Source organism: Charadrius vociferus, unplaced genomic scaffold (genome assembly GCF_000708025.1).
Source record: "Charadrius vociferus isolate BGI_N301 unplaced genomic scaffold, ASM70802v2 scaffold38, whole genome shotgun sequence".
Taxonomy (NCBI): domain Eukaryota; kingdom Metazoa; phylum Chordata; class Aves; order Charadriiformes; family Charadriidae; genus Charadrius; species Charadrius vociferus.
In genome coordinates, this window is record NW_009650176.1 from 4,894,686 (window position 1) to 4,920,104 (window position 25,419).

Below are 25,419 nucleotides of genomic sequence, written 5' to 3' on the forward strand. Positions count from 1 at the left end.
GGAGAGGAGAGGAGAGGAGAGGAGAGGAGAGGAGAGGAGAGGAGAGGAGAGGAGAGGAGGAAGAGCCAGGCACAGTCGTAGCCAGGGTCCAGTACATACACCAGCTCAGACAAAGAGAAAAATATCTTACAGCTCTTTTGGCAGATATTTGTTTCCTCAGGCTCCTCTGGATGCTTTCGGATCCCAGCAGAGGACTGCAGTCCAAAACTCTTGCAGGCTCCTCAGATGAGTGTCTTGTATCTGGTCCAGTTCCTTTGCATCAGGTATTTCATTAGGTACATGTAAGTGACAGAAAGGGGCCTCAAAAAATCTTGTTTCCATCTTATAGCAGAACAGATGATTGGGAGATCACACACAGAGACAGAACGCTATAAGTCTTCTTCCAAAGACCTTTGAAAATGCTGAAAAAGTGAGTCCAGGTACTGCAGAGGCCCAGAGATGGGTGGGATGCATGAGGCTCAGAGAAGAAAATGGATAAATTCCTCAGTTGCCAAACTTGCAGCCCAGGAGGAATGAGGGTTAAGGCATCTGGTCACTGAAATCACAGAGTATAGCATCTGTTGTCTGCCTGAATTACTGAATTCTATGTTTAAAAAGAGGAGGAAATACAAGGGGTAATATACTCTTGATCCAATTTTTCTGCAAAACTACTGCTTGTTGATCTGAAAACACTTCTACAAAAAAAAAAAAAAAAAAAGAGTGATGTCTGTCTGCAAGCACTAGTTCAAGTCCACAATGAACAAAGAGCCAAGCTCTCAACCAGCAGCTGAAGACATTTAGCGTTATTTTAAACTATTAAGTGAAAAGGGGGAAAAAAATTCTTGTAGGTCTACTTTCTCAATAATTCAAATCGTCATGAAGGCTAGTAGCATGTGGAATACAAAATATTGCAGACACATCTGAATTTTTTGATATTGCTAATATCCAAACAGCAAATATGTTCTTGGGCTTTTTTGGTACTTGAATGCTAGTCAAATGGCAACCATACTGACTGATTGAGAGCCCCTACAGTCTTGCAAGAGGAATAGAACAGGAAAATTTTCCATATGTGATAAAAAATGCTAGTAGGGAGTTATGCAGCTAAAATGTCACAGAGCTGTTTGAAAAAGTGGAGACAAAATAGCACAGAACTATTCCTCTGCAAAACCATTCCATATTTCTGTTAATCCTGAGTCAGATTTTTCCCTTCCAATTAGCAGGGTGGAAAATGTTTGGGGTTTTTTATGCTTAGGGAAACTTGCCTGGAAGCTTTCTCTGTTCCACGGCTTTTCAAGTGCAGAATACCTATGCTTACTAAATACTTCTAGCTCCTGTGGGTGGGGAGGATGGGCTCTCCAATGCAGCAGTTGAGTTAATCATAGAATGGTTCTGGCTGGAAGGAACCTTAATGATCATCGAGTTCCAACCCCCCTGCCCTGGGCAGGGACACCTCCCACCAGCCCAGGTTGCTCCAAGCCCCATCCAACCTGGCCTTGAAAACCTCCAGGGATGGGGAAACCACAGCTTCTCTGGGCAACCTGCCCTAGGGGCTCACAGCCCTCAGAGTAAAAAATTCCTTCCTTATATCTAGTCTAAATCTACCTTCTTTTAGTTTGAAACCATTACCCCTTGTCCTATCGCAACAGGCCCTGCTCAAAAGTTTGTCCCCATCTTTCCTGTAGCTCCCTTAGGCACTGGAAGGGGCTCTAAGGTCTCCCCGGAGCCTCCTCTTCTCCAGGCTGAACAACCCCAACTCTCTCAGCCTGTCCTCACAGCAGAGATGCTCCAGCCCTCTGATCATCTTTGTGGCCCTCCTCTGGGCCAGCTCCAACAGGTCCATGTCCTTCTTATGTTGGGGGCCCAGAGCTGGACACAGCACTGCAGGTGGGGTCTCATGAGAGCACAGTAGAGGAGCAGAATCCCCTCCGTCACCCTGCTGGCCACGCTGCTGGGGATGCAGCCCGGGATGTGGGTGGCTTTCTGGGCTGCCAGAGCACGTTGCCGGCTCATATTGAGCTTCTCATTGACTCAATAATAAGTCCCAAAGTCCCAAATCATAGCATGCACTTTTCACATTAGAGCATTCCTGTTTTGCAGTGGAGACAAGGGCTCTGTTGGTGCCAACATGGGCTATTGCTAGCACGGCACGATTCTCCGGGGAAAGGATGTCAAACCTCACTGGGCAAGTAGTAAAAATTAGGGTTTATTTGAAAGCTTTCCTGAGCAGTCCTCATGGGGTCCACAGGCTGGTAAATGCGTTGCCTTCAGTTTGGATCTTTGGGTTTCAGCCTTGGGCAAGCAGACATGCGTGCATGCAATTTTAAACTCACTAATAACTCACATTTTGTATCATTTGAAGCTTCTGACACACTTTGCTTTGAATCAGTGAAACCTCCAATATGCTAAATGGTTAGCCTGTGTTTTTGAGCTTTGCTGGACCAGGGCTGAATTGTTAAACAAAGCAGAAACAATGTTTAGACAAAATGAATTTTGGGAATCTTTTGCGGGCTGCACAAAGCTGCGGGATTGTAGGAAGCTGGAATAAGGAGGAAGGACCTCTGAACACTCAGTCATTTGAGTTGGAGAGGTGCCCACCCTTTGAGATATTTGTCTGAACCTTGCTTGAACTGTTCCGGCTCTTTCGCTCTGTGACATGGAGCTGGAGCTTCATAAGAGCTTCCCTGCTGACCCTCCACTTCTTCCCTCCAATCAGCTCAGAAATATCGAGACCCGTGTCTTTCTCGCAATATTTTTAGAACTTCTCTTTCTGTGGGCAGGAAGCTCAGAGGCTTCTGAAAATGCTGAGTGCCCAAAATTTAAAAGATATTAACTCAGCTTTTGAAACCACAGAATCCTGGTGCTTGCTTGGGCATGAGGCTCTTTTTTTTAATTTTTTTTCTTTTCAGTTCCCTAAATTGGCTTTTCCATGACTAGTTTGAGGGCAGGTAGAGAGGTGGAAGTAAAATAGATAGACTATGGTGTGTACCATTGCCATTTTTGACAATGGACATCTGAAAGCTAAAAAGTCATCTGGAAGCTGAAATCCTTTGGGAAGTTGAGTGAAAGCTCATGGGAAGCTCAGCTGGTGAAATGTGGGAAAGGGAGAGGTGGATTGCTGAGTGTGTGTGCGCTTTCTGAACTCCTTAAAAACCATGCCTTTTTCAGAAATTACTTTAGGGATTAATTAATTGCCTGTGCAAGCTGGGCTCTGTGCTTAGATTTCTTCATGGGTGGTGCATTTTCCAGTAGGATTCCAGTGCTCCCCTGGGGTTTGCGTCCCCACGGTGAGCCCAAACACCAGTCATAGACCTCTTCCCAGGCGAAGCATCCCTCCTGCACCACTCCTTGCACCCCAGCAATTCCATTCTTCCGCTCTTTAGGCTTTTCCTTTCTTTTTCTTTTTTCTTTTTTTTTTTTCTTTTTTTTTTTTTTTTAAATTAGGGTAGTCACATTTCAGTCCAGGCTTGGATTTGATTTTCTCATATCTTAGAGATTTAATTGTTCCTTGAAGTTTTACTTCCTTTTGCTTTGAACTCTTAAACACTCTGCTTTCAGGGTGCTTCTCAAGGGTGCAAGAGCCTGGACGTAGGGTGCTTTAAAGGAAAGAAGAAAGCTCTGTTATATGAGTTCCTAAATCTTTTGCTTTTCAGGACTTCTGGGTATATCCAAACAACCTCTGGTTATTTTCTGTGTGCACTTGGCCTGTTTTTCATCCCTTCACTAAAACACTTTTCCACTCTTTGGGACTTTAAATATATTAGCCACTTCTGACTTTTTAGTACTGCCTTAGAACTGAGCTTGAGCCATGCAATAAAAAAAAAAAAAGTCCATTAAAAAGAATACTTAAGTTAAAAGCAAACAAGCTGATTAAATTATTTTTTCTTTTACTGTGCTCTAGAAAATACAAACTTACTCCTTTTTCATGGTTGAGAAGGAGCACTAAGTTTGAGTTCAGTTTAATTGTAACCACACAACTTTCTCCTGAAATCATTGTCTGAGCAATAGCTCCGGGCACTACGGTGACTTCTACGCTTTATGAGAAAGTGTTTGTTTTTATTCATTTCTCTTATTATTTCATATGAAATAATAACAACAGATGTGATTTTAGAAAAAAAAAAAAACAAACCACAACCCTGTATAAATGTCTAAACTCACTGCTAAAGCAGACACACCAGGTCTGCATAGAACTGAGACTTACACTTTATAAAAGGTTTTAAACCCAAGTTGGATGGATTTTAGGTATTTCCTGTCACAGGCTCTCTATATAGGTCAAATATTTAGCCCAGATGTGCAACCTGGAGGAGGGCTAGGCAGCAACTGAGACCAGCCTGTGCGGGGTGAGGACTCCCAAATAAACTCCGAGCCTGGGGCAGGCGCTCCCACCCCCTCGGTGATGCTTCCTTGCGGTGGGCAGCACAGTTAGTGCCGCGAGAGGAGGAGCGATATTAATTGCAAGGGCTGTAAGCACAGCTGGGTGCTGGGGTATGACGGTTGGCTTGGCAATCTCTGCTGAAGAGGTCAGCTCGCCCTTTGAGGGTCTTCTTGCTTGTGCGCGGAGGTGTGTTTGCGGCCGTGTGTTTGTTTACGTGCAGAGGAGGCAAATTTTAATGTCACTTCTGATTCGCAGCATATTCTTTGGGCAGATTTTAAATTGGCAAGGATTAGTTTTTCACAAAGCAGCAGGGGAGGAATGACTCTCGGAAAGATGATTCTGTACTATTCACCAAGGTCTCACTGCAGATAGACTACTTCTTTTCTACCTTCTGTTGGTAAATGCGTATTTTTAGTTTTAATCATGAAAAAATGAAAGATGACATTTCGACTCACAGCTGAGATGACTAATGAATGTCTGCTGCCTAAAGGCATAGCTCACACTACTTCATCATGCTGGCTCTGAAGTTTGCTGGCTCCCACCAAGAGCTAAGTCAGAAAGCTGAACAGCCTACTATGAAACCCAAAACTGAACAGCAAAGTGATTCCCTCTTCATTCCTGATTTACTTGTGGTGGGCTTTGGATTGCTTCATCAAAGGAAGCTAATGCATCTGTTTCAATATCATATACACCAGATTTTCCACCTTACAGAAAATTAAAAGAAATACAGTTTGGTCTGAGTTAGAGTTTAACTGGATTAGAAGTTGAATAACGTTAAGTAGTGCTGCCCGGGAAGTGGCTGATTTCAGTCTTTCTCGAGTGCAAATTTAGTACTTAGGAACGGAGGAAACTGTAGCAGTGGCGATAAAATTTAATGGCTCGTCAGTACTAATGAGACCTCCTTTACAATCTCTCAAGTTTTTCCTGCTCTATGTGTGTGGGCTTCCTGTGTGTGCTTGGGAGAGCGAGAAGGTGAAATCTGGGCGATGGCAGAGTGGTGCCACCTATTTCAGTGAAACCAGGTGTTTTTAGAGAACTGCTGAAGCTGTTCCTGTGTACTTCACCACTAGGTCTACTATAGCCCCAGGCGTGTAATTCTGATCCTCGTGATGGAGCATATGCAGCCCCTTTCTCACGTCGTCCCTTTTGGATACTTCCCCTGTGCTCCCTGGGATCCTTGTTTTGCTCCAAAACAGTGGCTCTGCTGCAAAATCCTTAAAGCTGGCAGAATTCTTGGTACATGTATATTTCCAGGCCCCAAAGTTATGGAAAATGTCTAGGTTATGTGTTTTTAAGGAATTTCCTGACTATGCTGTCACTCTGCGCAACTGCATAGTGAACGTGCTATACCTAACTAGGGATATATTTACCTCTGTATGAAGTTGCTACTACAGCTTTCACAGAGGGGCGGGAAAATAATTGCACCATACGCCAATTTTATACTCACACAACTGTTTTTATGCAGTGGTTAAACTTCAGCACTTTAAAGGTGTCTTATTTATTGGGACAGGGCAGTATCTTAAGATAGCAGCTATTTGATTTTGTATTTGTTAATGGTATTCCAAGTTTCAATGTTTATTTTTAATGGCCAGACTTAATGTTCTTATTGTAGAATCTTTGATCTTGCAGCGTACCTCAGTGATTTGATATTTTAAGCTGTTTCTGGCATGAACACATCGGACAGATATGTGTTTTTAATGGTAATTTTAGTCCTATACCCAATCATTGTGCGAGCGGTCTGTCTCAGTTTTTTTTTTTTCTCCATTGTTTGGCTGAGTCTATTTCTTTGGCTCTAGAAAAAGAAAAGGATAGTTCTCATTTTTGATGGCTGTACTCAGTTTTGTGGCTTTAGCTGGAATTACAGAAAGTCTTCATCCTGTGCTTCAGAAAAACATCAGAGGAGGCATTTTAAAATTAATAGCACAGAATTCAGCCTGAGTCAAAGCTCATGATAAAAAGTTAAGAATTGATATGATATTTTTCAGGCTGTATTTTTTTTTTGGCCATTGAAGTTAATAGCTTGTCTTTTTCAAGGTAATCAAATACACCTATTCCTATGTAGGTAAAGTGGAGGTCTTGCCAGGATTGGGTAGAAATGAAAGGGTACCTTGTATTACCAGCACCTGGAAACCAGTCCTGGGGCTATGCCTACAGTGATACTTAATGCCTGATGATGGTCTGCACTGAATACAGCTTGTTCTCACATGGTTTCGTGTGTTAATGGCCTGGATGCCATGACCAGGTTTGCAATAAATTCCACCCTCGTCCTTTCCCATGTCAGGTCAGCAAGGTGGTGTTCCCATGGGCAGTAAGGGAGAAACTCTGGGGTCCCTGCCTGCAACCCCCCTTTCCTCTGCCTTTCTCTTCTCCCAGAGATGTGAGGAAAGAGAGATGAAACCAGTTCAAGACACACGAGAGCTATGGACAGTGTTTCCGTATCTCTTCACCTCTCCACAGGCACATATGGATACGGTTGTTTCTTCCTCTGAGCCGAAGGACCACAGGCAGCAAGAACCAGAGCCAGGAGGAAAAATGGGAAATGCCTCTTGTGCCCAAGCATGCAGACTTTGTGCATGTGGGATCAGGCTTCTGTAGTGTCCATGTCATAAATCACATCATCTCCTTGGCCGGCTGTACGATGGCAGCAGTAGACAGCTCAGGGAATGTCATATGGTATCTGGAGTTTAGCTGAGCCCGTTGAGTCTGAATGTTTGGCCAGAAATCTCCCAGAGAACAGGCTTTTTGGAAATTCCTGCTTCCAGCTGTGCCAGGAATAATAGAAGCTCTTCCTGCTAAATGTGCTGTTTTGTGGCATCTAGCATCAGCCACAACCTGGGTTTGTGAAGCAGCAAAAATGTGAGAAGTAATGAAAGAAAAAAAAAAAAGGTGTACTTTCTGGATCTCAGAAATGTTTGGTTTTGTGTCAGACCCAACCCAAAGGACCAAGATAATTCTTCATTTATTATTTATTTGTCTTTAATTGCTGAATTTTCCCTTAGTCTTGAAGCAGGAGAAGAGACAGTTTGGCACTTGCATAGAGTCTGTACTCTGCAACTTTTCAAGCAATAGTTGTGCCTGATCCTGCCAGCTGGTGTGCAGGGTTTAGGTGGCATAAAGCAACCATGGAAGCATTTGGTGTCTTTGCACCAGGGGAGGACTCTGTGTGTCGCTGATATCACATATGGTGAGGACACAACTTTGGTGGCCTTGAAACCATCTCAGGGCTTTCATCCTTGTCTTCTGCTTCTGATTCCAGTGGGACACGAGCTGTAAATCCACACCTTCCCTGCCCAGAACCGTGTTGCCTTGTGCAATCAGGCAGGAGATATTTGCCACTTCTCTCTAGCTACCTCCCTTCTTGAAGAGCTGGTTTAGCTGTTGAAGCATGTGTTTCAGCTGTTGAAGTGTGGGACACAGGAAACACTGTTGGAGCAAATTTTCTAGTGAGATTCCTATCAGGGAAAGGTGTGAGTTTACCTGGAAGAGTAAGCTGAGCAAGCAAGTTAGGATTAAAAACACCTGCCCTCCCCACAAGCTAAGAGGATGTCAAAACACAGCTTCTTGGCCCAGAGACGGCCCCTGGAGAAGGTGGTTGCAAAGAAGAGGCATCTTTGATCATCTAAAGCAGCTCTGACATATCACATGGGTAACATTTGTGGGACCCTCTCTCAGGCTTCACCCTCACCTAGAGCCCGTGAAGATGTTTCTCCTGGTTTAAGGAGGCTTTGGGTCAGACCTCATAGAAGAGCTGGGTTTTGTGGCTTCTAACCAAAAGTGTTTGTGGCTTTTTTTTTTTTTTCAATCTTCAACAGCAACCATGAAGAGAAGTGTATTTTGCAGTGTTGTGATAAATATTGTCCTTTCCTTCTGAAAGAAGTCCCCAAAGTCTTAAAACCCCCATGCAGTATTTGGTGCTTGTCCTAGAAAAATATACAGCTTTGATGCAACATTAGAGAACAATTAACATTGTCTTAGGATAGAAAAATTTTGGCATCTATTTAACCCTTTATTTGATCTTTGATCTGGGACTATAATTCAATATTTTAACTTCTATATAGGGGATTTGCTGTAAGTGCACATTGCTTGCTTTGTTCACTTAGTGCCCTGGGAATGGGTTTATAAGAAAAAACAAATAAAAGCAAACTGTGTGTGCTTGAAGAACCTTCATCTGCCTGTACTGCTTCAATTAACCTGGGGTGCATGGGGGCTGGTGGCCTGAATTCAGGCCACGAAAGAAACTGGTATGTATTGCCAGCAACACTTTGGACACGAACAAAGTCAGAAAACTGCTCAAACTGAAATCCATGGACCCGTTTCCAGGGAAAAGCTGGGTGATACCAAGTATAGAGTGTGACTCATGAACATCTGTGGAAATTTCACACTTCCACAAGCACATCGTCAAAACAGCAAAATTTAGCTAGACCATGTTCCCCCCACAAATGTCTTAAGACTATAAATATACCAAATTATTTAGAAAACGGAGAACCTTGTTCTGTTTAATTCAGCCCCCACAAAGGCTGTCCATCACAGCAAGGCAAGCAAAATATGTTTTCAGCAAGTAGCAGGTCAGCAAAAATGTGCTGCTACTGTTGTTTCACCTTTCAGGTGTGTTGCAGTATTAAAATACTTTGCATACCTGTGACCTGCGTATTACTTGAGAAGCAGGAATTAGACAGCCAGGGTTTCCATTAAAAGTTTCTGCTCTTGGAAGATGAATTATCAACATCTCTTTTCATAGGAAAAGCTGTAAAGTTAGCTGTTAGGATAAAATTTATTGTATTGGCCTCATTAAGAATTTTTGTCCAAGACCATAAAGATCGAAGAATAGTATGAATAATATAATAAGTGTTAAAGTTTTCATCCCCCAAAATATGTGCTTAATTGTGTGCTTAACTTACCTACATCAGTAGCTTCACAAATTTGCATCTCCTTCGTTAGGGTTTAAGCGTTTTGCTTAAAGAAGGCCTAAATTCTGCACCTACCCTGGGTCGGCTCAGAAAAAGAAGGAATCAAACCCTAAAACTAAATCTGTTGTTTCACATGGGATTTTGCCATGAGATACCGGACCATACCGTGTTGACAAGATACGTGTTGAGTCCGCAGAGAACAAGTTCTCCAGAGAAGGGATGAGCCTGGAGTGAAGCCTGATAGGCCAATGGGTTTATAGAAGGAAGAAACAGATATTGGTTACAGTGACAGGTTGTTACTAGACATGGAAATAGCATCCTAAAGCACATCACGCTGGCACCGTACCTGCTTCCCTCCCCAGCAATGATGGATCATCCCTGTTGCTGTAGGTCCCTACTGACTTGGGCAAACTCTGGCCACTCTAAGGCCAAGGTGTGCAATGTGGTTTGGACCCTTTAAACAGACCAGCATCATTTTTAAAGATACTTCAGTGTCTGTTGTTGCTGCTGAATGCAGTGATAACTTGGGATGGGCTTCATTACTGAAAATCACACTGGCACTGTATGTTTTGGTGGAAAATACTCGACTTAAAGAAACCAGTTACACTGGAAGGGTGATGAGGTCTTCGTATTTATCATAGTGATGTTCTTCTGTTGACTTTGCTGCTGCAAGCTCAAGCCCCAAATGCAAAGCTACAGATACCAACAACAAGAACAGAAAATCCTGGCCCTAAACCCATTCTTTACATAGAGAAATTTCTGTGTGAACTCACCATCAGCACTGCCTTGACCTCCTCTTGTCTTCTCTGAACTGCTGTATCTCTGTAGTGCAAGATCTTTTCCCCCCAGACGTTTTGAAGTGCAAGGGGATTCTTACGTATTTAAAAACGACAAAGCTCCTGCAGCTAACACACATTTAGAATCATAAAAAATAAATAGTCAGAGTACATTCTGCCTCCAAATGTCAAGGAGACTGTCAGACTGCACAAGGCTGGTATTTCTCCATTTCTAGATCTGAATATCGCTGTGCACAAGGAGTTAGACAAGAACAGACTTGAGGGAATTGAAAAGGATTATAGGTATGGGTTTTAAAAATATATGTGAAAAGGAAACATGATGCTTCTTTTTTCTTTCCATTTGAAAAACTGAACATATTCCTAAATTGATGGAAAATATCCTTTAAATAAACCAATAATTTGTCTGTTATGCCTCCAAAAGAACAGTACAGAAAGATTTCCTAAATGCATCCTTATTAGATATAAAAGCTATAAAGACAATCTGCGCTTATCTGACAGTCTTTATTTAGACCAGAAGAAGATAAAATAAATGAATAATTTAGGCAATAAAGATGAACAAAAGTGTTTTCCTTTCCCTGCTCGTACATATATCTTCTACTTATGGAATTGATATGTTTCTAAGAATGCCTGCTAATACAGTTTTATTCTCAAGAACAGCTAATGTTGCAGCAGAGCAGCTGTAATTATACTGCTGCTGTGAAGACAACCAGGCTGGCTCTTCAGAAAGTGGTTTTATTGACCGGAGTTTCAGTGGAAGGCGCTGCATCAGTAGGGCACAGCCACCAGGAGGCCAAAACTGCTTTCAAACTTGGGCCAGTGTCCTTGCACAGAGCCACGCTGAGATTGCAAGTTGAGTTAATGTTGGCTTGAGAAGGGAGCTTGGTAGCTCCTTCAGGTAGTGTGCTTGGTATGGACGAGCCATGAATTATAACCGTTGAGATTTCAAGAGATGAGGTTGGGACTGAAGTCATTCTCAAGTCTTTGCCCCTCCTGACTTCAAGGGACAGGTGATTGCTAAGTGTCGAAGGATGAGAGACGCCTGGCTGCCCTGAGCTGGGATACAATCATCCGTCTGGCTAGCAGAAGCGTAGTTGAAAATAACGGACACTGAGATATAGCCATTTAACATAGCTAATAGGAAAGATATTTCAAAATGGAAACCTTACCAGAACGCTGTTCCAGATACAAATGGTATCAAGTTTGATTCCAAGCCCCATCTCTTTTTAAGCCTTGAAATTAATTAATTTCATCCAGACATCTTATTAATGGCTTGTTTCTAAAGTGCGTACCTATTCGTGGTGGCAAATCACAGACAAAATCACGGTTGGATATGGGCCAGGCAGAGAGAAATGTCATACTCAGCCTCTTCACTACACCTGCAAGATTAATGCTTGTTTTTAGGTTTCTTTAGAACATAAATACTCTGGCTGCATTTTGTTAGTACATTGTTAAATGCATAGTCTGTGGATTTAAATGTCTTTCAAAGCCATAGTTGAATTTCCTGTATTTTATAATAATTAGTTTTTCAACCAGTTAAAGAAATGACCAAATAACTAGGTCATTTCCAGTTGAATCTATAAGGTTTGAATTGCTCTGATTATTCATGGTACCCGATTTCTGTGACTGCTGCAAGTGTTTTTCAAACTAGCATGGAGAACACAAAATCATTAAGACAGTCTTACAGATTGTGTGGCAATTTTCATTGTTACATGGAAGATTTCTTAAATAAGATATATTAAAGCAATATTTTAAAAGGCCCGGTCTTGATGAACGACATAAATCAGTTTCTTTTCCTGTATGTTTTTCAAAAATAAGTTGTCCTGACACACACCAACAAAATAATTTGTCTAAAATTAGATTCACCGTATGACTCAGGATTAATTTTTTTTCAGTAGTGAAATGGCAACCTTAGGTGGATTGTGTTGTATTATGATGACTAACCTGGACTTAATCAGATGAGGCCATACTGAAAAATTTGTCCCTACCATCTCTGTACATTACAGATGTTTTGGTCTAATATGCTCCTCTTTTCATCCCTTTGTTGACACTGGAATTCAGATGCATGTGGAAAAAATTAATATTCCTAAAGTGTTAATAGTCAATTATTATGGCTATAGATAGAAGACGTCATTTCTTTTAAAAGCAAAATCAAAGGCCTTCTCTTGGGGAAAACAGCACAAATTCCATACATCAAAGCTACTGCAAACAATAGGGCTTGATGACTCCAAGAATATCATCGCGGTGCAGAGCGGCACAGACAGAAACATCTAAAGGTCAATGGTCTTTTATGGAGAATCCTGCTGCTCTGCTCCCGGTTTGGGATGGTCACTGGGAAAGAGGGGCCAACTCCAAAATGAATGTTTTTCATTAATTTTCAGTCAAGTGTTGGAGCAAAATACTTGATTTTTCCTACCAAGTTAAAAAAAAACCCAACAAATTCTTTATGTGATTTGGTAAGTTATTCAAGTGACAGCTTAACATCTACTTCACTTCCAGAGAAAGCAAGTTAGGTCCTCTCCTATTATTTTACATCAATAACAGTAAAAAAAAAATAATTCCTAGATACTATTGAATGGGTGGTAAAGATCCTAATGATTTTATGTGAAATATTGTAAGGCTTGAGCACATTGAGAAAGGACAGCATATTGATAACAACGTATTGCACAGTTTTCATCAGAGGTGTCTGTATTGCGTATCATTGATAGCTCCTGCCTGCTCTTAGAGCCCAATCTTGCTTTCATTGAAAACTCCTGTTAAATTGAGCATTTCCTAATATTGGCCTGTTAATCTGATGCATTCACAGACAATACAAATAATTCATCCTTGAAAAATGAAGAGCAGTCAGGCATGTTTAACTGAGATCCATATGAACATTTTGGAGTCTATTCTTAGGCTTCAGTTTCTCTAGAAACTGAGATAACACACAAAAATAAAAGCAGGCAATTTTTTCAGCCTGTAAATACCCATCCTGCCGTTTAGGAAACCCTCCCTGAAATCCACAGGCAATCCAAGGATGTTGTGGTTGTATAGTAAATTCGCAACATGTCAGTCTGAATTAACCCAAACCCACTGCTGGTACATACACTGGCAAGCATATGTCACTCCAGGTAACTTCAGCCAGGTCTGACAGGCAGCTGCCAGGCTCAAAAATAGTGCTTTTCCAACAGGTTTCATGCAAATAGATCTCTGTAAAGAAGAGTGTGTCCTGCACTGCACCCGGAGCGGCTCCATAAGCCCTTGCTCCTCTTGGGTAGCAGAGAACGGGCTGTGAAACACAATCTGGAAGAGACCGAGCTTTGGTGGATGTGATGCTCCTGGAGCCGGCTGTTCACTTTGTAGGAAGTTTTCTACTTTTTTGTTAACTCCTACCAGTACCTGTAGATTGCCCCTTAGCCTTGTTAGGTGCGGTAGAACCAGTGAATTAAAATGATATTATATGAAAGTTATAATGTGGGAAGATTTAGACTAGATATGAGGAAGAAATGTTGTACTGTGAGGGTGGCGAGACACTGGCCCAGGTTGCCCAGAGAGGTGGTGGATGCTCCATCCCTGGAAACATTCAAGGTCAGGTTGGACGGCGCTCTGAGCAACCTGATCTGGTTGAAGATCTGCTCGTGGCAGGGGGGGTTGGACCAGATGGCCTTTAGAGGTCCCTTCCAACCCAAACCATTCTGTGATTCTATATTTTATGGATGGAGTGTGTAAAACCAGCTTGCTTTTATTTCCAGCTCAGACCAGGCATGGGTACTTCTGGATGGCTTTTGAGTGCCTGGGAACGGTGACATTGTCCACAGAGACAAATATACTGAGATGCAAAAGCTTTTGCCGGATTACACCATGAAATTGATTTCCAAACCTGTCTTGAGGACTGAACTTGTTAAAGAATGGCAGGCGGTTCCCAGCTGTATAATTTACTCCCAGTAGAGATCTGTTCGTGCCCGAGACTTCTTCTGGTCAGAGTACTATGAAAGATGAAACACTCCAAAGGGAAATGTGATTAAAACAATCAGCCAGTGAAACAAGAATCCTCTGAGCTACTCCTTCTGCCGGCTTCCCTTATTCATCCTGTCTCTTCTCTGTTTACGATAATTAGATTGAAAGCTCTTCGAAATGAGGAACTGTCTACATTTTGTCTTTTGCGTAAGACTAAGACCACTGTTGGTACTTTAGAAAATACATTAATATTTAGCTTTTGTCTTTACTTTTAATATTTAGCATTGTCTCTGCTTAAGACTCAAATTTTGGCCTTGGACTTCTGCAAGAACTTTCCTAAGGATGAACAAAGAAATACTAGCGGGAATTGAGAGCAATTAATATTTTTCCTGAGGGATTTTAGGTTGTTATGAGCTAAGGAGGAGCACAGGCTATCTCATAGATTTTGCCAGTTTGTGCAGGGTAATGCAAAACTACAACTCAAAGTTAAACACGGCCATGGTGACATTCTCAGGTACCCTCATGATGTTTTGGCGAGTGATTAAAAATATACATGTAAGAGGGATACAGGTACAGAGTGTGGGAGTGAGCACTCTGACAATTCTCCAGCGACAGTAGCACACGCGAAACAGCGATCCCATCTGTCAGGCAGGAGGTGAGGAGGGATGGTTTGGGGTCTGGAGGGGTGGCCTGCGGATTGGAAATGTGGTCTGGGCTTCAGACCACATTTCACATATGAGCTCAACGTGAGCCGGCAAAGTGCTCTGGCAGCCCACAAAGCCACCCACATCCCGGGCTGCATCCCCAGCAGCGTGGCCAGCAGGGCGTGGGAGGGGATTCTGCTCCTCTACTGTGCTCTCATGAGACCCCACCTGCAGTGCTGTGTCCAGCTCTGGGCCCCCAACATAAGAAGGACACGGACCTGTTAGAGCTGGCCCACAGGAGGCCACAAAGATGATCAGAGGGCTGGAGCACCTCTGCTGTGAGGACAGGCTGAGAGAGTTGGGGTTGTTCAGCCTGGAGAAGAGAAGGCTCCAGGGAGACCTTAGAGCCCCTTCCAGTGCCTAAAGGGGCTACGGGAGAGCTGGGGAAGGACTCTTGATCAGGGAGGGAAACGACAGGACGAGGGGTAACGGTTTTAAACTGAAAGAGGGGAGATTTAGATGAGATATCAGGAAGAAATTGTTTCCTGTGAAGGTGGTGAGCCCCTGGGGCAGGTTGCCCCGAGAAGCTGTGGCTGCCCCATCCCTGGAGGTGTTCAAGGCCAGGTTGGACGGGGCTTGGAGCAACCTGGGCTGGGGGGAGGTGTCCCTGCCCATGGCAGCGGGGTTGGAACTCAATGATCTTTAAGGTCCCTTCCAACCCAAACTGTTCTTTGATTCTGTGATTCATGACTGGTGCTCAGCTCCTGTCTCTGTCACAGCCCATTGAGCAAGTTACAGCAAACCACTCACACTCAACTGCAGGAAAAATCTGGCCTCTGTCCAAAACCAGAAGAGATACAGCTATGACAGAGCAAAACCTAGTCTAACCTAACAAGTACCCAAGCTAAAAAATAAGTATGACACCGCTTTCCACCTCTGCAGACTTTCAAATTCCAGCTTGCACTGACTTCAGGGTTTCTAAATAGTGCTCTGTTGTGCAACTCAGATGCTCCAGAAGTGTCTTACTCTGCTTTTGTTCACCTTCCGTGAAACAGTGAGAGTGGGTCTCCCCCACCTCACTGTGGCATTTTGAGGATGAATAAGCTAAGCGTTGGGAGGGACTTAAATACTGTGGTGGCTGGGGTCAATTTAGAGCAGAATGTTTTTCCGATAGTCATAAAGTAGACTCTTTCCAAAGTTTCATCTTCCAAAGCCAGATCTCCAGGCTGTAGTTTGCTGCGCTGCTGGCTTGCTGCTAAAGTAACGGCAGCTGCTTTTCTTTCTTCAAGGCTTTGGAGCTTAGAGATGACCCCTTGTTTCAAAATTGCCCTGTTTGTCCTTAGTCATTACCTCTGCAGAGCTGGGCTGTCCGGCCTCCCAGACCTCTGTAACAGATGCTATTGTGCAATGTGAAGGACTGTGATTGAAGTTTCCAGAACAGATTTTAATTAGAAACATAACTTCATACAGTAGCTTGGAATGAGTACACGAGGGGGGGCGGGGAGGGGGGGGGGAATAATCAAAACAACAGATGAAAAAGAAAATGCCCAAAAGAGAGAGAGAAAAAAGGCTGTTTTCCTGGCATTTTGTACCGAAAAGAACTTCACCAGAAATACTGTTGCATATTTGTGAAAAACTGAAGCATATAGCGAGCGGTAATAACTACCTGGGACCCTCAAAAAGGCAGATCCTCAGCTGGCGTAAATCAGCATTGCTTCATTGGTTTTATGAGAGCTGCCATTTCTCATTGACTTCAGCGGTGCTGTGCTCGTTTATACCAGCTGCGGACCCTGGCCAGTTTGGCACAAGTGAAATCCAGAAACTTTGAATACTTGTTTGTTTTGTGTTGGGTTGGGGTTTTTGTTGTTGTTTTTTTTTTCTTTTAATTAAATTTTAATCAATCTTTTGTTTTGTAGATTGTCCTCCACTTGGTCTAGAGACATTAAAAATTACTGATTTCCAGCTCCATGCCTCTACAGCAAAGCGGTATGGCCTTGGGGCCCACAGAGGAAGGCTTAATATTCAGGTAACATCAATTTTTCTCCTAAGTGGAAGAATGGCTTAAGGTTGTACTGTTGTATAAAAAGAACCAATGGATGGTTATCGGTTCTGACTACTTTGTCAGCTCATGTAATTCAAATGAAGGGGAAACACTGGAATTATAGGAGTGACTCAGGTTGATGGATAACCTTTAGGTTCGTGGGGCTTAGTTAGAAGAAAAAAAACCCCTCCCAACTCTGTGTGCTGAGAGCGCACATCCAAACAGATCTCTATGAGCAAGCAAAGGTAGAGACAGCCCAGAACTGCTCCCTTCCCAGCTGGAGGAAATGGTCCCAGCTCCCTTAAGGAAGCTCACACAGCAAATTGCCTTTTTGGTGTTTGCCTGTAGTTAATGACAATGGTTAGTTGAAAGTGTGGTTTTAAGCGAAGCACTTGGCCTGAGGCAGCTTTTCAGGGGCAACAATTATGCTACCAAAAAATGCTTCGGTTCAGAAATCACTAGCATACAATCTGGTTTAGCTTTTTCTATTTAATATTAAAGATGTGCTTAGGTGCCTTGCAGGACCAGCTTCTATTTTCCCATTTCTTGTGTTTCTGTTTTTCACTTTATTAGTGCTATTTTCAGACTTACAGTCTTTTCCAGTGTAAAAATGTTACTTTTGCATAAAAGGTACAACATTTAAAACTTAAAGTCATAAACAGGATACTAGCACCAAGTCAACAGTGAAAAATCTCTAAAGTTCATTTAATTTATCAGTCACCTTTCATTATTAGACCCTCTATTAGATTTCTTTTTTCCCCAGCTGAAGGGGTTTGCTAGTTAAGGAACTAAGATTGGGACTAGGAAGGATGAGCTCTAATCAGCATTGCAATTTCAGGTGGTGCCCACTGCAGTGTAATGGTGAACAGCTGCTGGAAGGAGGGACCACTCTTGCTTAAAGAGTTAAAGATGCTCCACTGGGCATTTGTTCTTCTTTTCTTCAGCTTCTTCTAGTGTATCTACAGCTCTGCAAGCTTCTCTATGAGGGGGGGGAAAAGCTGCTTTTCTTTTGTTTTGTTGGTGTTGTTTGTTTAAATGAATGAATTTTGGTCCAAAAAGATCAGTAAACCAATTTGCTATGCAGCCATGTGAGCAGCAGAGCCAGCTGGAGGTGAGTCCAGGGGTGTGTAGGCAGCACAGAGATGGGACCAGGCTTTTGGGCTCTGCCTTTCCAAGCCAGTGTGCAGGTACAGGGGGGTTGGGTGCAATGTGGGGTCTCACCTGCAGCCTTCGTATTTAATTCCTTTTGAGATTGGACTGAGGTGATTTGCTTATTCTCTGCTAGGAAAAAAGCAAAACCCCCACAAGCAAAAACTCATGAACACAGAAATGGTATGCAGACAATATTCAGGTGGGTTCTATAGGAATGTTTAATTGTTTTATCATAGTCTTGTTTGTACAGTAGCATAGGACCAAGGACTGTGATGCAAACCTCTGAATTCTCTATTGGTTGTGGTTTCTCATTTTTTCAGGGTGGTGTTGAAATACAATTTATTTAAACACAAGAATGACCATATTTGTTTAAACCAGGAGTCCATCTTGCCCAGTGTCCTGTCATCACCAGTAACACTGACTTAAAATACGTAGAGAAGTGTAAGAGCCTTACTTATGGATGATATTTCCACTCAACATAGTCCAGAGCCTCCAGCAGGAGCTGAGGAGACAGTCTCTTGCTGAGAACTAAGCAGAAACGAGGTCGGATTAGACCAAGTGCATTTCCTTTGGTGTCTTGTCTCCTAGGACCTCAGAGCTCACGCTTCTGCTGTCCCACCTTCACCTGCTGGGTAGCAGCCGTTCTCAGGCCCTGCTCCTGCCCAACTCTAATGCTTCTGCCAGTTCTGCGGCAGTGGTTTCTTTTGCATTTATTGTGAGAATAAGATCCCCACCTCTGCGGCACATGGGGCTGCTGTCTGCTCCTTGGAGTGCTACATGTAGTCTCAGGTGAAAGGACCTTCCATCCCATGCAAATTGGGCTTGTATTCCTCTTTGTTGAAAAGATGGTGCTTTTTTTTTTTTTTCCTGTGAAGGAAGGCTTCACAATGTTGTGCTTCTGCTTGACACAGACTTGTCATTTTCTTGAGTTGTATGTGTTCTACATGGATTGTTTCTCCTTTCTATCCTTTGTTTTTACTGTTTTCTGGTATAGAGACTTACCTGATCCCAGGTCTGTGGGAGGCACTTATACAAATAACCCCACACCACCTGGCTTATAGCAAACTCTGATTTCAGTGACTTCTCTGTTTTACTTTTCCTGTTTAAATGTAGCCCTTTTTCTTGAGGCCAGGTTGGATGGGGCTTCGAGCAACCTGATCTAGCGGGGGAGGTGTCCCTGCTTATGGCAGTGGGGTCAGAACTAGATGATCTTTAAGGTCTCTTCCAATCCAAGCCATTCTGTGACTTGACCCCTAACAGAGATTTCTGGTAATCCTCCAATTAAGTGTTTTTACTGTTACTGAAATGTTATCTGTGTACTATAGATGCAGTGATTCCCTAAATCCCTTGACCACTTAGAGTTAACGCTATGACTGGCAGTGTTAAGAGCATGGGCTTGCAGTTATTTTTCTTTAGGTACTGCTTCCTTTGGGACTAGCTTAAAATTAATAACACTTTGAAAAAATTTTAAAGTGCTATTAATTTTAAAGCCACCTAGAATTTGCAGACCTCTTCCCCGTCACTGGCTTTTCAGTATTTAGTTTTACTTTGTGTTAAGACTTCTGAATTTCAGTAGTATTTAAAAGAGATATGCTTATAACCAAGAATAGGTAGCACAGGGGACTGACGTGTCAGATGGGTAATGAGCTCCCTGGTGATTTCTGTTTGCTGCTCAAAAGGTCAGGTTGTGGCATGCTGGGGAAAGGCAAAAGGCACTGGTATCTAACCAGCTGTGTTTTCATGCTGTTTAGTACTGTTCATGAAGAAAAAACACTTGGCCCAAGTCAGAGAGACTCTGAGAGGTCGATGTGCTGCTCAAGTTTCACCAGAGCACTACGTAAATGTACAGTGATGCGCAATTTTATGGGCTGCTGCCCTCGTGGCGTGATCCGGGTATCACCAGAGTGCTATCACAATATTCGTGTAACTATGCGTTCCTCCCTGAAAAAAGACAAAATCCACTCTTAGCTCAATCTCATCATCTGGTGCAAAGTCAGCTAAGAAGCTTAGGGCTCACCCCAGGTAACTGGCACTACCTTGGTCCACGGGGAATTCAGAGAATAATTAAATTTTTCAAAGGCTTCTGAGGGTTATTTTTTTTTTTTCTGTTTAGTTTATTTGAAGTGTATGAAACTAATCAGTTGGTGTATGCCTTACTCCAAAGAAGAACGGGCTTAGCAGGATGGGATAAGACCTTCCAGGATCTGCTTCTCTTGTGGCCTTGCACTGTGTGGGACCTGATTTTGCTCCCAGTCCTGTACGAATGTGGTGATTAAGCTGGGACCTCTTGAGAGCCGGAGCTACTGGGGCCGTGGAGCCCCGTATATTGGAGATCTAGCCTGCAACTGCAATAGTGGCACAACCGGTAATAATTTAACATCCTCAGGAAAAACCATAGCATAAAATAATATTCTGTGAGGCACTCTGCCTTCAGGGATAAAAGTCATTAGTATTTGTCACTTGTAAAATAATTAGCAGTGCTTAAAACCTGAAAAAAAATTAGTCAAATTATGTGTCTTCCCCTGCCTTATTTTCCTGGTTGGAGAAATCCAAATAGCACTGAAGATTAACCGAGTAATGCAATCATGTGTATGCAATTAAGCAGGATGTATTGCTCTTTGTCTTTTCAGTTCTTTGTTTCACTAGTTCCTTTTGAAAAGCTCCATTATCAAAACACGAGCAAAAGATAAAATTATTGAAGTTCTGCTTCAGCAAGAACCCTCCAGCCTATGTGCTTTAATCCTTCTCTTCCCTACTGGCAGTGGTTGCTATAAATATATGTGATGAGTAATGTGTTGGGTTAGTTTTTTTTCCTCCCAAACTTCCTATGGTAAAATGTTTGTGATCACCTTGCTGGGAATGGAGAAGAATTTAAGGTGAAGTGGTTTGATATGAGGTGTATTTTTACTGCTGCTCTAGCTGACTTGTGGCAGAAGACTGAAAAGTCTTTGTTTGTTTGAATATATTTAGGCTGTAATATCTTTCTCCTCGTTAGAAAATAAGGCTTTTGGAATAGCGATAATGTGAGCAAATGTTTATTCTGTCTTGCACGTTTCTAACTTGGAAGATAAACACGAATTAAAATCAGAAGTCATATAATTTGTAAAGGATTTGTAGCCTTTTGATTTCCCTTTGTCTTAGCTTCTAATAGTAATAAGCAGTTGATTTGTTTATTTGAATTAAAATTTTCAACATTCACGTTTATAGATAACTTATTCAGGAGCGACAGGGGCGGGTGGGGGAAAAACACATCCCTTTTCCTAAATAAAAAATGTATTTTTTAATAACACACTACATATTGAGCAATGGTTTTGAATTTGGCTGCAAGTGAAATATAAGCTGGGTTCAACTTTGAGTTATTCTTGAAAATTCAGTGGAAAAAAGGGTTTGCTTAAGACCTAGTCCTTACTTCCCATTTTCATTAGCTCCTTCACTCTCCTACTTATGAAGATTCACAGAATTCACAGAATGGTTAGGGCTGGAAGGGACCTCTGGAGATCATCTAGTCCAACCCCCAACCCCCCACTTAGATACTCTAAGTGTTTAAAATATATAGCTTTAAGTTATGTATATCATAACTTAAATCCATTATCTCCATTAATTCACTATACAGTTTTTAAATTCCAGTAAATATCTTACTGAGAAAAAGTATCTTGGTCTATATTCTTTGATGCAATATTTGATGATAATTTTTCTTATCTTTCAGGAATGAAAATTTTCCAAAGAAATTTAATAGGAATTTTAACTGCTAAATATTTGATTCGGTTTATAAGGTTTTTCTATAGAAACAATATTTTGAAGTGGCCATAGGGCAAATTCAAAGCTTCAAGTGCCTTAAGAAAAAACACAAAATTGAAGCTAGAAAAGAGGTGTTTCAGAATAAATTTATTGGAATTCTGTGTCTTTGGAAATATTTGTAATAAGAACTTCTCATTTATTAAACTCCTCTTTTTCCCACAGTACTCTGTGATAGTTATACACAGACACCTGCTTCTTTTTGCCTAGTAAAAATATTCTTTTATCTTCAGAGAAGCAGAAGTCAGGAAATAAGACAGCAGGAAGAAGTAGCAGCGCAGTTTCTTCTTTATTTTATGCACTCTTTGCCCCTATTTAAGACCATAGTATTTTAAGCTGTGCATAACTAAGCATGTCCTTTACACTCCCCATATTTGATATACGACTTAAACACACGCTTAGCTTTATTTGAGTCCGGTTGAAACCATGGAGACTTCAGTATGTAATTTGTGGGTTTTTTTGGTTTGTGAATAAGCTCTTTTTTCTCTCATCTGCTTCCCTCTCCTCACTGTAATGTAGAGGAGAGCTTTACACCCTGATGAGCATCACAGCGATGGGATATCCTCAGTCTGAAAGAGGACCAAGGGTCCCAGCTGAAGCAATGAGAGATATGGGTACTTGGTCTGCAAAAACTGGTGGAATTTCATCAGTGTGAAGGGGATTAGCACGAAGCTGGTTCAAGGTGCTCTGCAGATCTTAACGCTTCCTGGCAAGCGTTGGTTTTAAACCCTAAGGCTAATTCAAAACCCATCTTATTTTAAAAGGCATTGAAACCTTTCCTTGAAAAAGGTTATAACTCAGGTCAGTGATCATATTTATGTTCACATGTTTTCCCATTGTTCAGTTCTCCTTGAAGAATTTATTTTCCATTATTAATGGAGGTTTTTTCTCTGTATCTTGTACGTGGACTCTTATATGAACTTCACCTTAAATTATCAGAGTTAATACATAGAAGTAGGTGGCTTAATGTAAATTCGGTAGATGCAGGAAAACAAGTAATTTTTAAGTTGCCCTATCTCAGATTTGAATACCTGAGAGAAAGAGAAATTTTAGGAATTGAATCTGTGTCTGTGGTTTGCAGCACTTCCTTCAGATATCAGCAGATTCACATTGGGAAAAGGGATTGACAACTGAATCCTCTGTTTGGGTCAGGCCCACCCAGTGCCCATTTTGGTAGAAACCATCTGTAAAAATGGAGGTAGACAGATCTGTCAATCACTGCAACTGTAACCCAGCTATGGCTGTAATATCTGCAAATACCACTCAGTGGGAAGCTCAGGGATAATTCGGGACATTTAATTGACAGTTGTATTCTTGGGTACTTCACCAACTGAAAATATACCACTGAACATACAATAACTGTATACCAGAGCTTTAAAGTCTGTCTTTAATATAAACTTGCAAAGTTTTTCAGACTCTCCATTTACATTTGGGAAATAATTAAGCATATCTATTATTCAATTGCGTGGATGGCAATGATAAATCCACATTAAACAAAGACTAAATACCATAAAAATACATGTAGGCTCAGAGGATCATATGGAAAATCTGTGCTCTCTCTGACAGTAGCCAGCTTGGTGCCGAACACTTCCTGGGCTTTAGTAATAAGATAAAAATCTGAAGACCTCAGATGCCATGTGTATTTAAATGCTAGTTCAGTTGTATTTAGAATACATCTTGCTCAAAATACCTTGCAGCTATTTCTTTGAAAATGTTGAGAAGGCTGTTTGTGGTGTTCTCGCCAACATAAACTGGGGTATAGACTGGTACACAAGTTGGAGTACAGCTGGGCATTCCTAAATTTTTAACCTTTCATATTAATTTATTTAAGGCTTGAATATCCCTGGTAATAAAAATTAATAATTCTGGGATTGAAAATTGGTGGGAAATGGTGTTACTGTTTCCATATGGCCTACACCCTCCTTTGCTGCTTCCAGGGCAAAGGAGATTGCTCCAGTACTGACCATTATTTACGTGGGTTAGAGCTGGCTTTTTAGGACTTTCAGAACTCTGAAGACCATGTGGATAAAGGCTCTATCAGGCTGCAGGCATAGACAGGGGGACTGAACTGAAGCTCTGATTATGCTCTCACTGTAACTTATGTTTATATGTAATGGTTCTTAGTTTTTGAAGGACCTTTGCAGAATTTCCCTCCCGGCTCCGAGTAAGAAAATATTTTGGTTGCTCCATATAGCTGTTGAGAATGGCGGTCTTGGGGGTCTTAAAGTGGAGCCAAAGGAGTAAGTGGAGTGAATGATGACTTCATGTGTTCTTTTCTTTTTCCCTATGAAAGACCTTCAGTTTCTTGGTTCTGATTTATGAAGACAGCTTTGCCTTCTTTTCAGGCAGGTGTTAACGAGAATGATTTTTATGATGGTGCTTGGTGTGCAGGAAGAAATGACCCATATCAGTGGATTGAAGTAGATGCTCGAAGGCTAACAAAATTCACTGGAGTCATCACACAAGGAAGAAACTCCCTCTGGTCGTAAGTACATGTTTACTTTTCTCCATGAGATTCTGAGCTTTCAGACCAAGGAATTCATGTTATATTATCTTTTGGTTTTCAAGGAAAAAGTAAAGAATGGAAATTCTGTGTCACATCAAGTAACTGGATGGAGGAACAGTAAAAGGCGAAGTTCTTATATATGGCATAAAATACAAATTTAAAGGTAGTAAACTTCCATAGTCATTATTTACATCTGGCAAAAGAAGCAAAACAATACCCTCTGAATATATGCCTTCATACTCACCGTGTCAAATTTGCTTTTGTTAAGCTTCCTAATTCTCTTCTGATATTAAACTTGATTAGTTTATCTTAAAGAGTAACCAGTGATCTCTGAGATTTTCTAAGATGTAGGTAATCACCAAATAAATGGTGAAATTCCAAAACAACATGATTTTAAAATGAACAGTTAAAAGAAAATGTGGTCTCACAGTGCTACGCATGTCCAATGCTGAAAGCATTTGTGAGCTTTCTGGTTACTGCTTGTGTTACAGAACGAGTGTATGGCACTGGGAAATAAGTGTTTTGCACGGACTTGTGCTCATTTGTGACGTGTTTCTGAGTGTAGGTGCCCACAGCGAGTGGGAATGAGGTGAGAATTGCATATGAGGAATACAGCAATTGGCTGGCATAAACTGGAACTGGAGGTGATGGTTTATTTTCTTCCTGATCTATACAGTGTTTGTTCAGTCTCAATTTCTTGTTGAGTCTCACTGCATTATGTGAGCGAATAATCCCACTTGTACTGCTAGACCCTTTTGACCAAGGGTGCAGGAGATGCCCAGCCTTACCCATTCTGGTCAGATCTCTCACTTAAGAAAAAGAATGTGCCATATAATAAAAGGGAAACCAAAAAAATACCACTAGAGCTAAGAAAAAAGGAAGAGATTTCCTCCCCCCCCCTTCTATAATTTAATTTTCTGTTGGGTTTTTTTTTTTACTTCTTTTAATGTTACTGTGGGAGCAGGAACCTTTTTGGCAATGAGGTTTCTATATTTATTCCACATTGTTCTGTGTTAGGTAGGTAATTACTGTAGAAAAGTCTTATTCTTTTCTATATTCATACTCCTGACATTGCTGTTCCTATCAACACCAGTGCTGCGCTGCTTCATCTTGTCGTATTGCTATTTTTAGTTCAGCTCTATTGCGAGTTTACAGCAGGACTTGACACTGTATTTATAGTTGGTATTCACAGTCATCTTTTTTTTTTTTTTCGGTTTGGTCCTTAAATTACTGAATCTTGCTTTTGCCCTCTTCCCCTGCAAAGAGTTGGTGGGCAGAACCCTGAGGGCCCAC

The 25,419-nt window shown here is 41.7% G+C and overlaps 1 protein-coding gene across 1 annotated transcript in view; it reads left to right on the plus strand.

Annotated features, from left to right (window-relative positions):
- Window positions 1-25,419, plus strand: part of CPXM2 (carboxypeptidase X (M14 family), member 2) — a 76,527-nt gene that overhangs the window by 11,345 nt on the left and 39,763 nt on the right. The window contains exons 2-3 of the mRNA XM_009892729.1: window positions 16,549-16,658; window positions 23,966-24,105. Of these exons, the coding sequence (XP_009891031.1) occupies window positions 16,549-16,658; window positions 23,966-24,105 (250 nt within the window). The remainder of the gene's footprint in view (window positions 1-16,548; window positions 16,659-23,965; window positions 24,106-25,419) is intronic.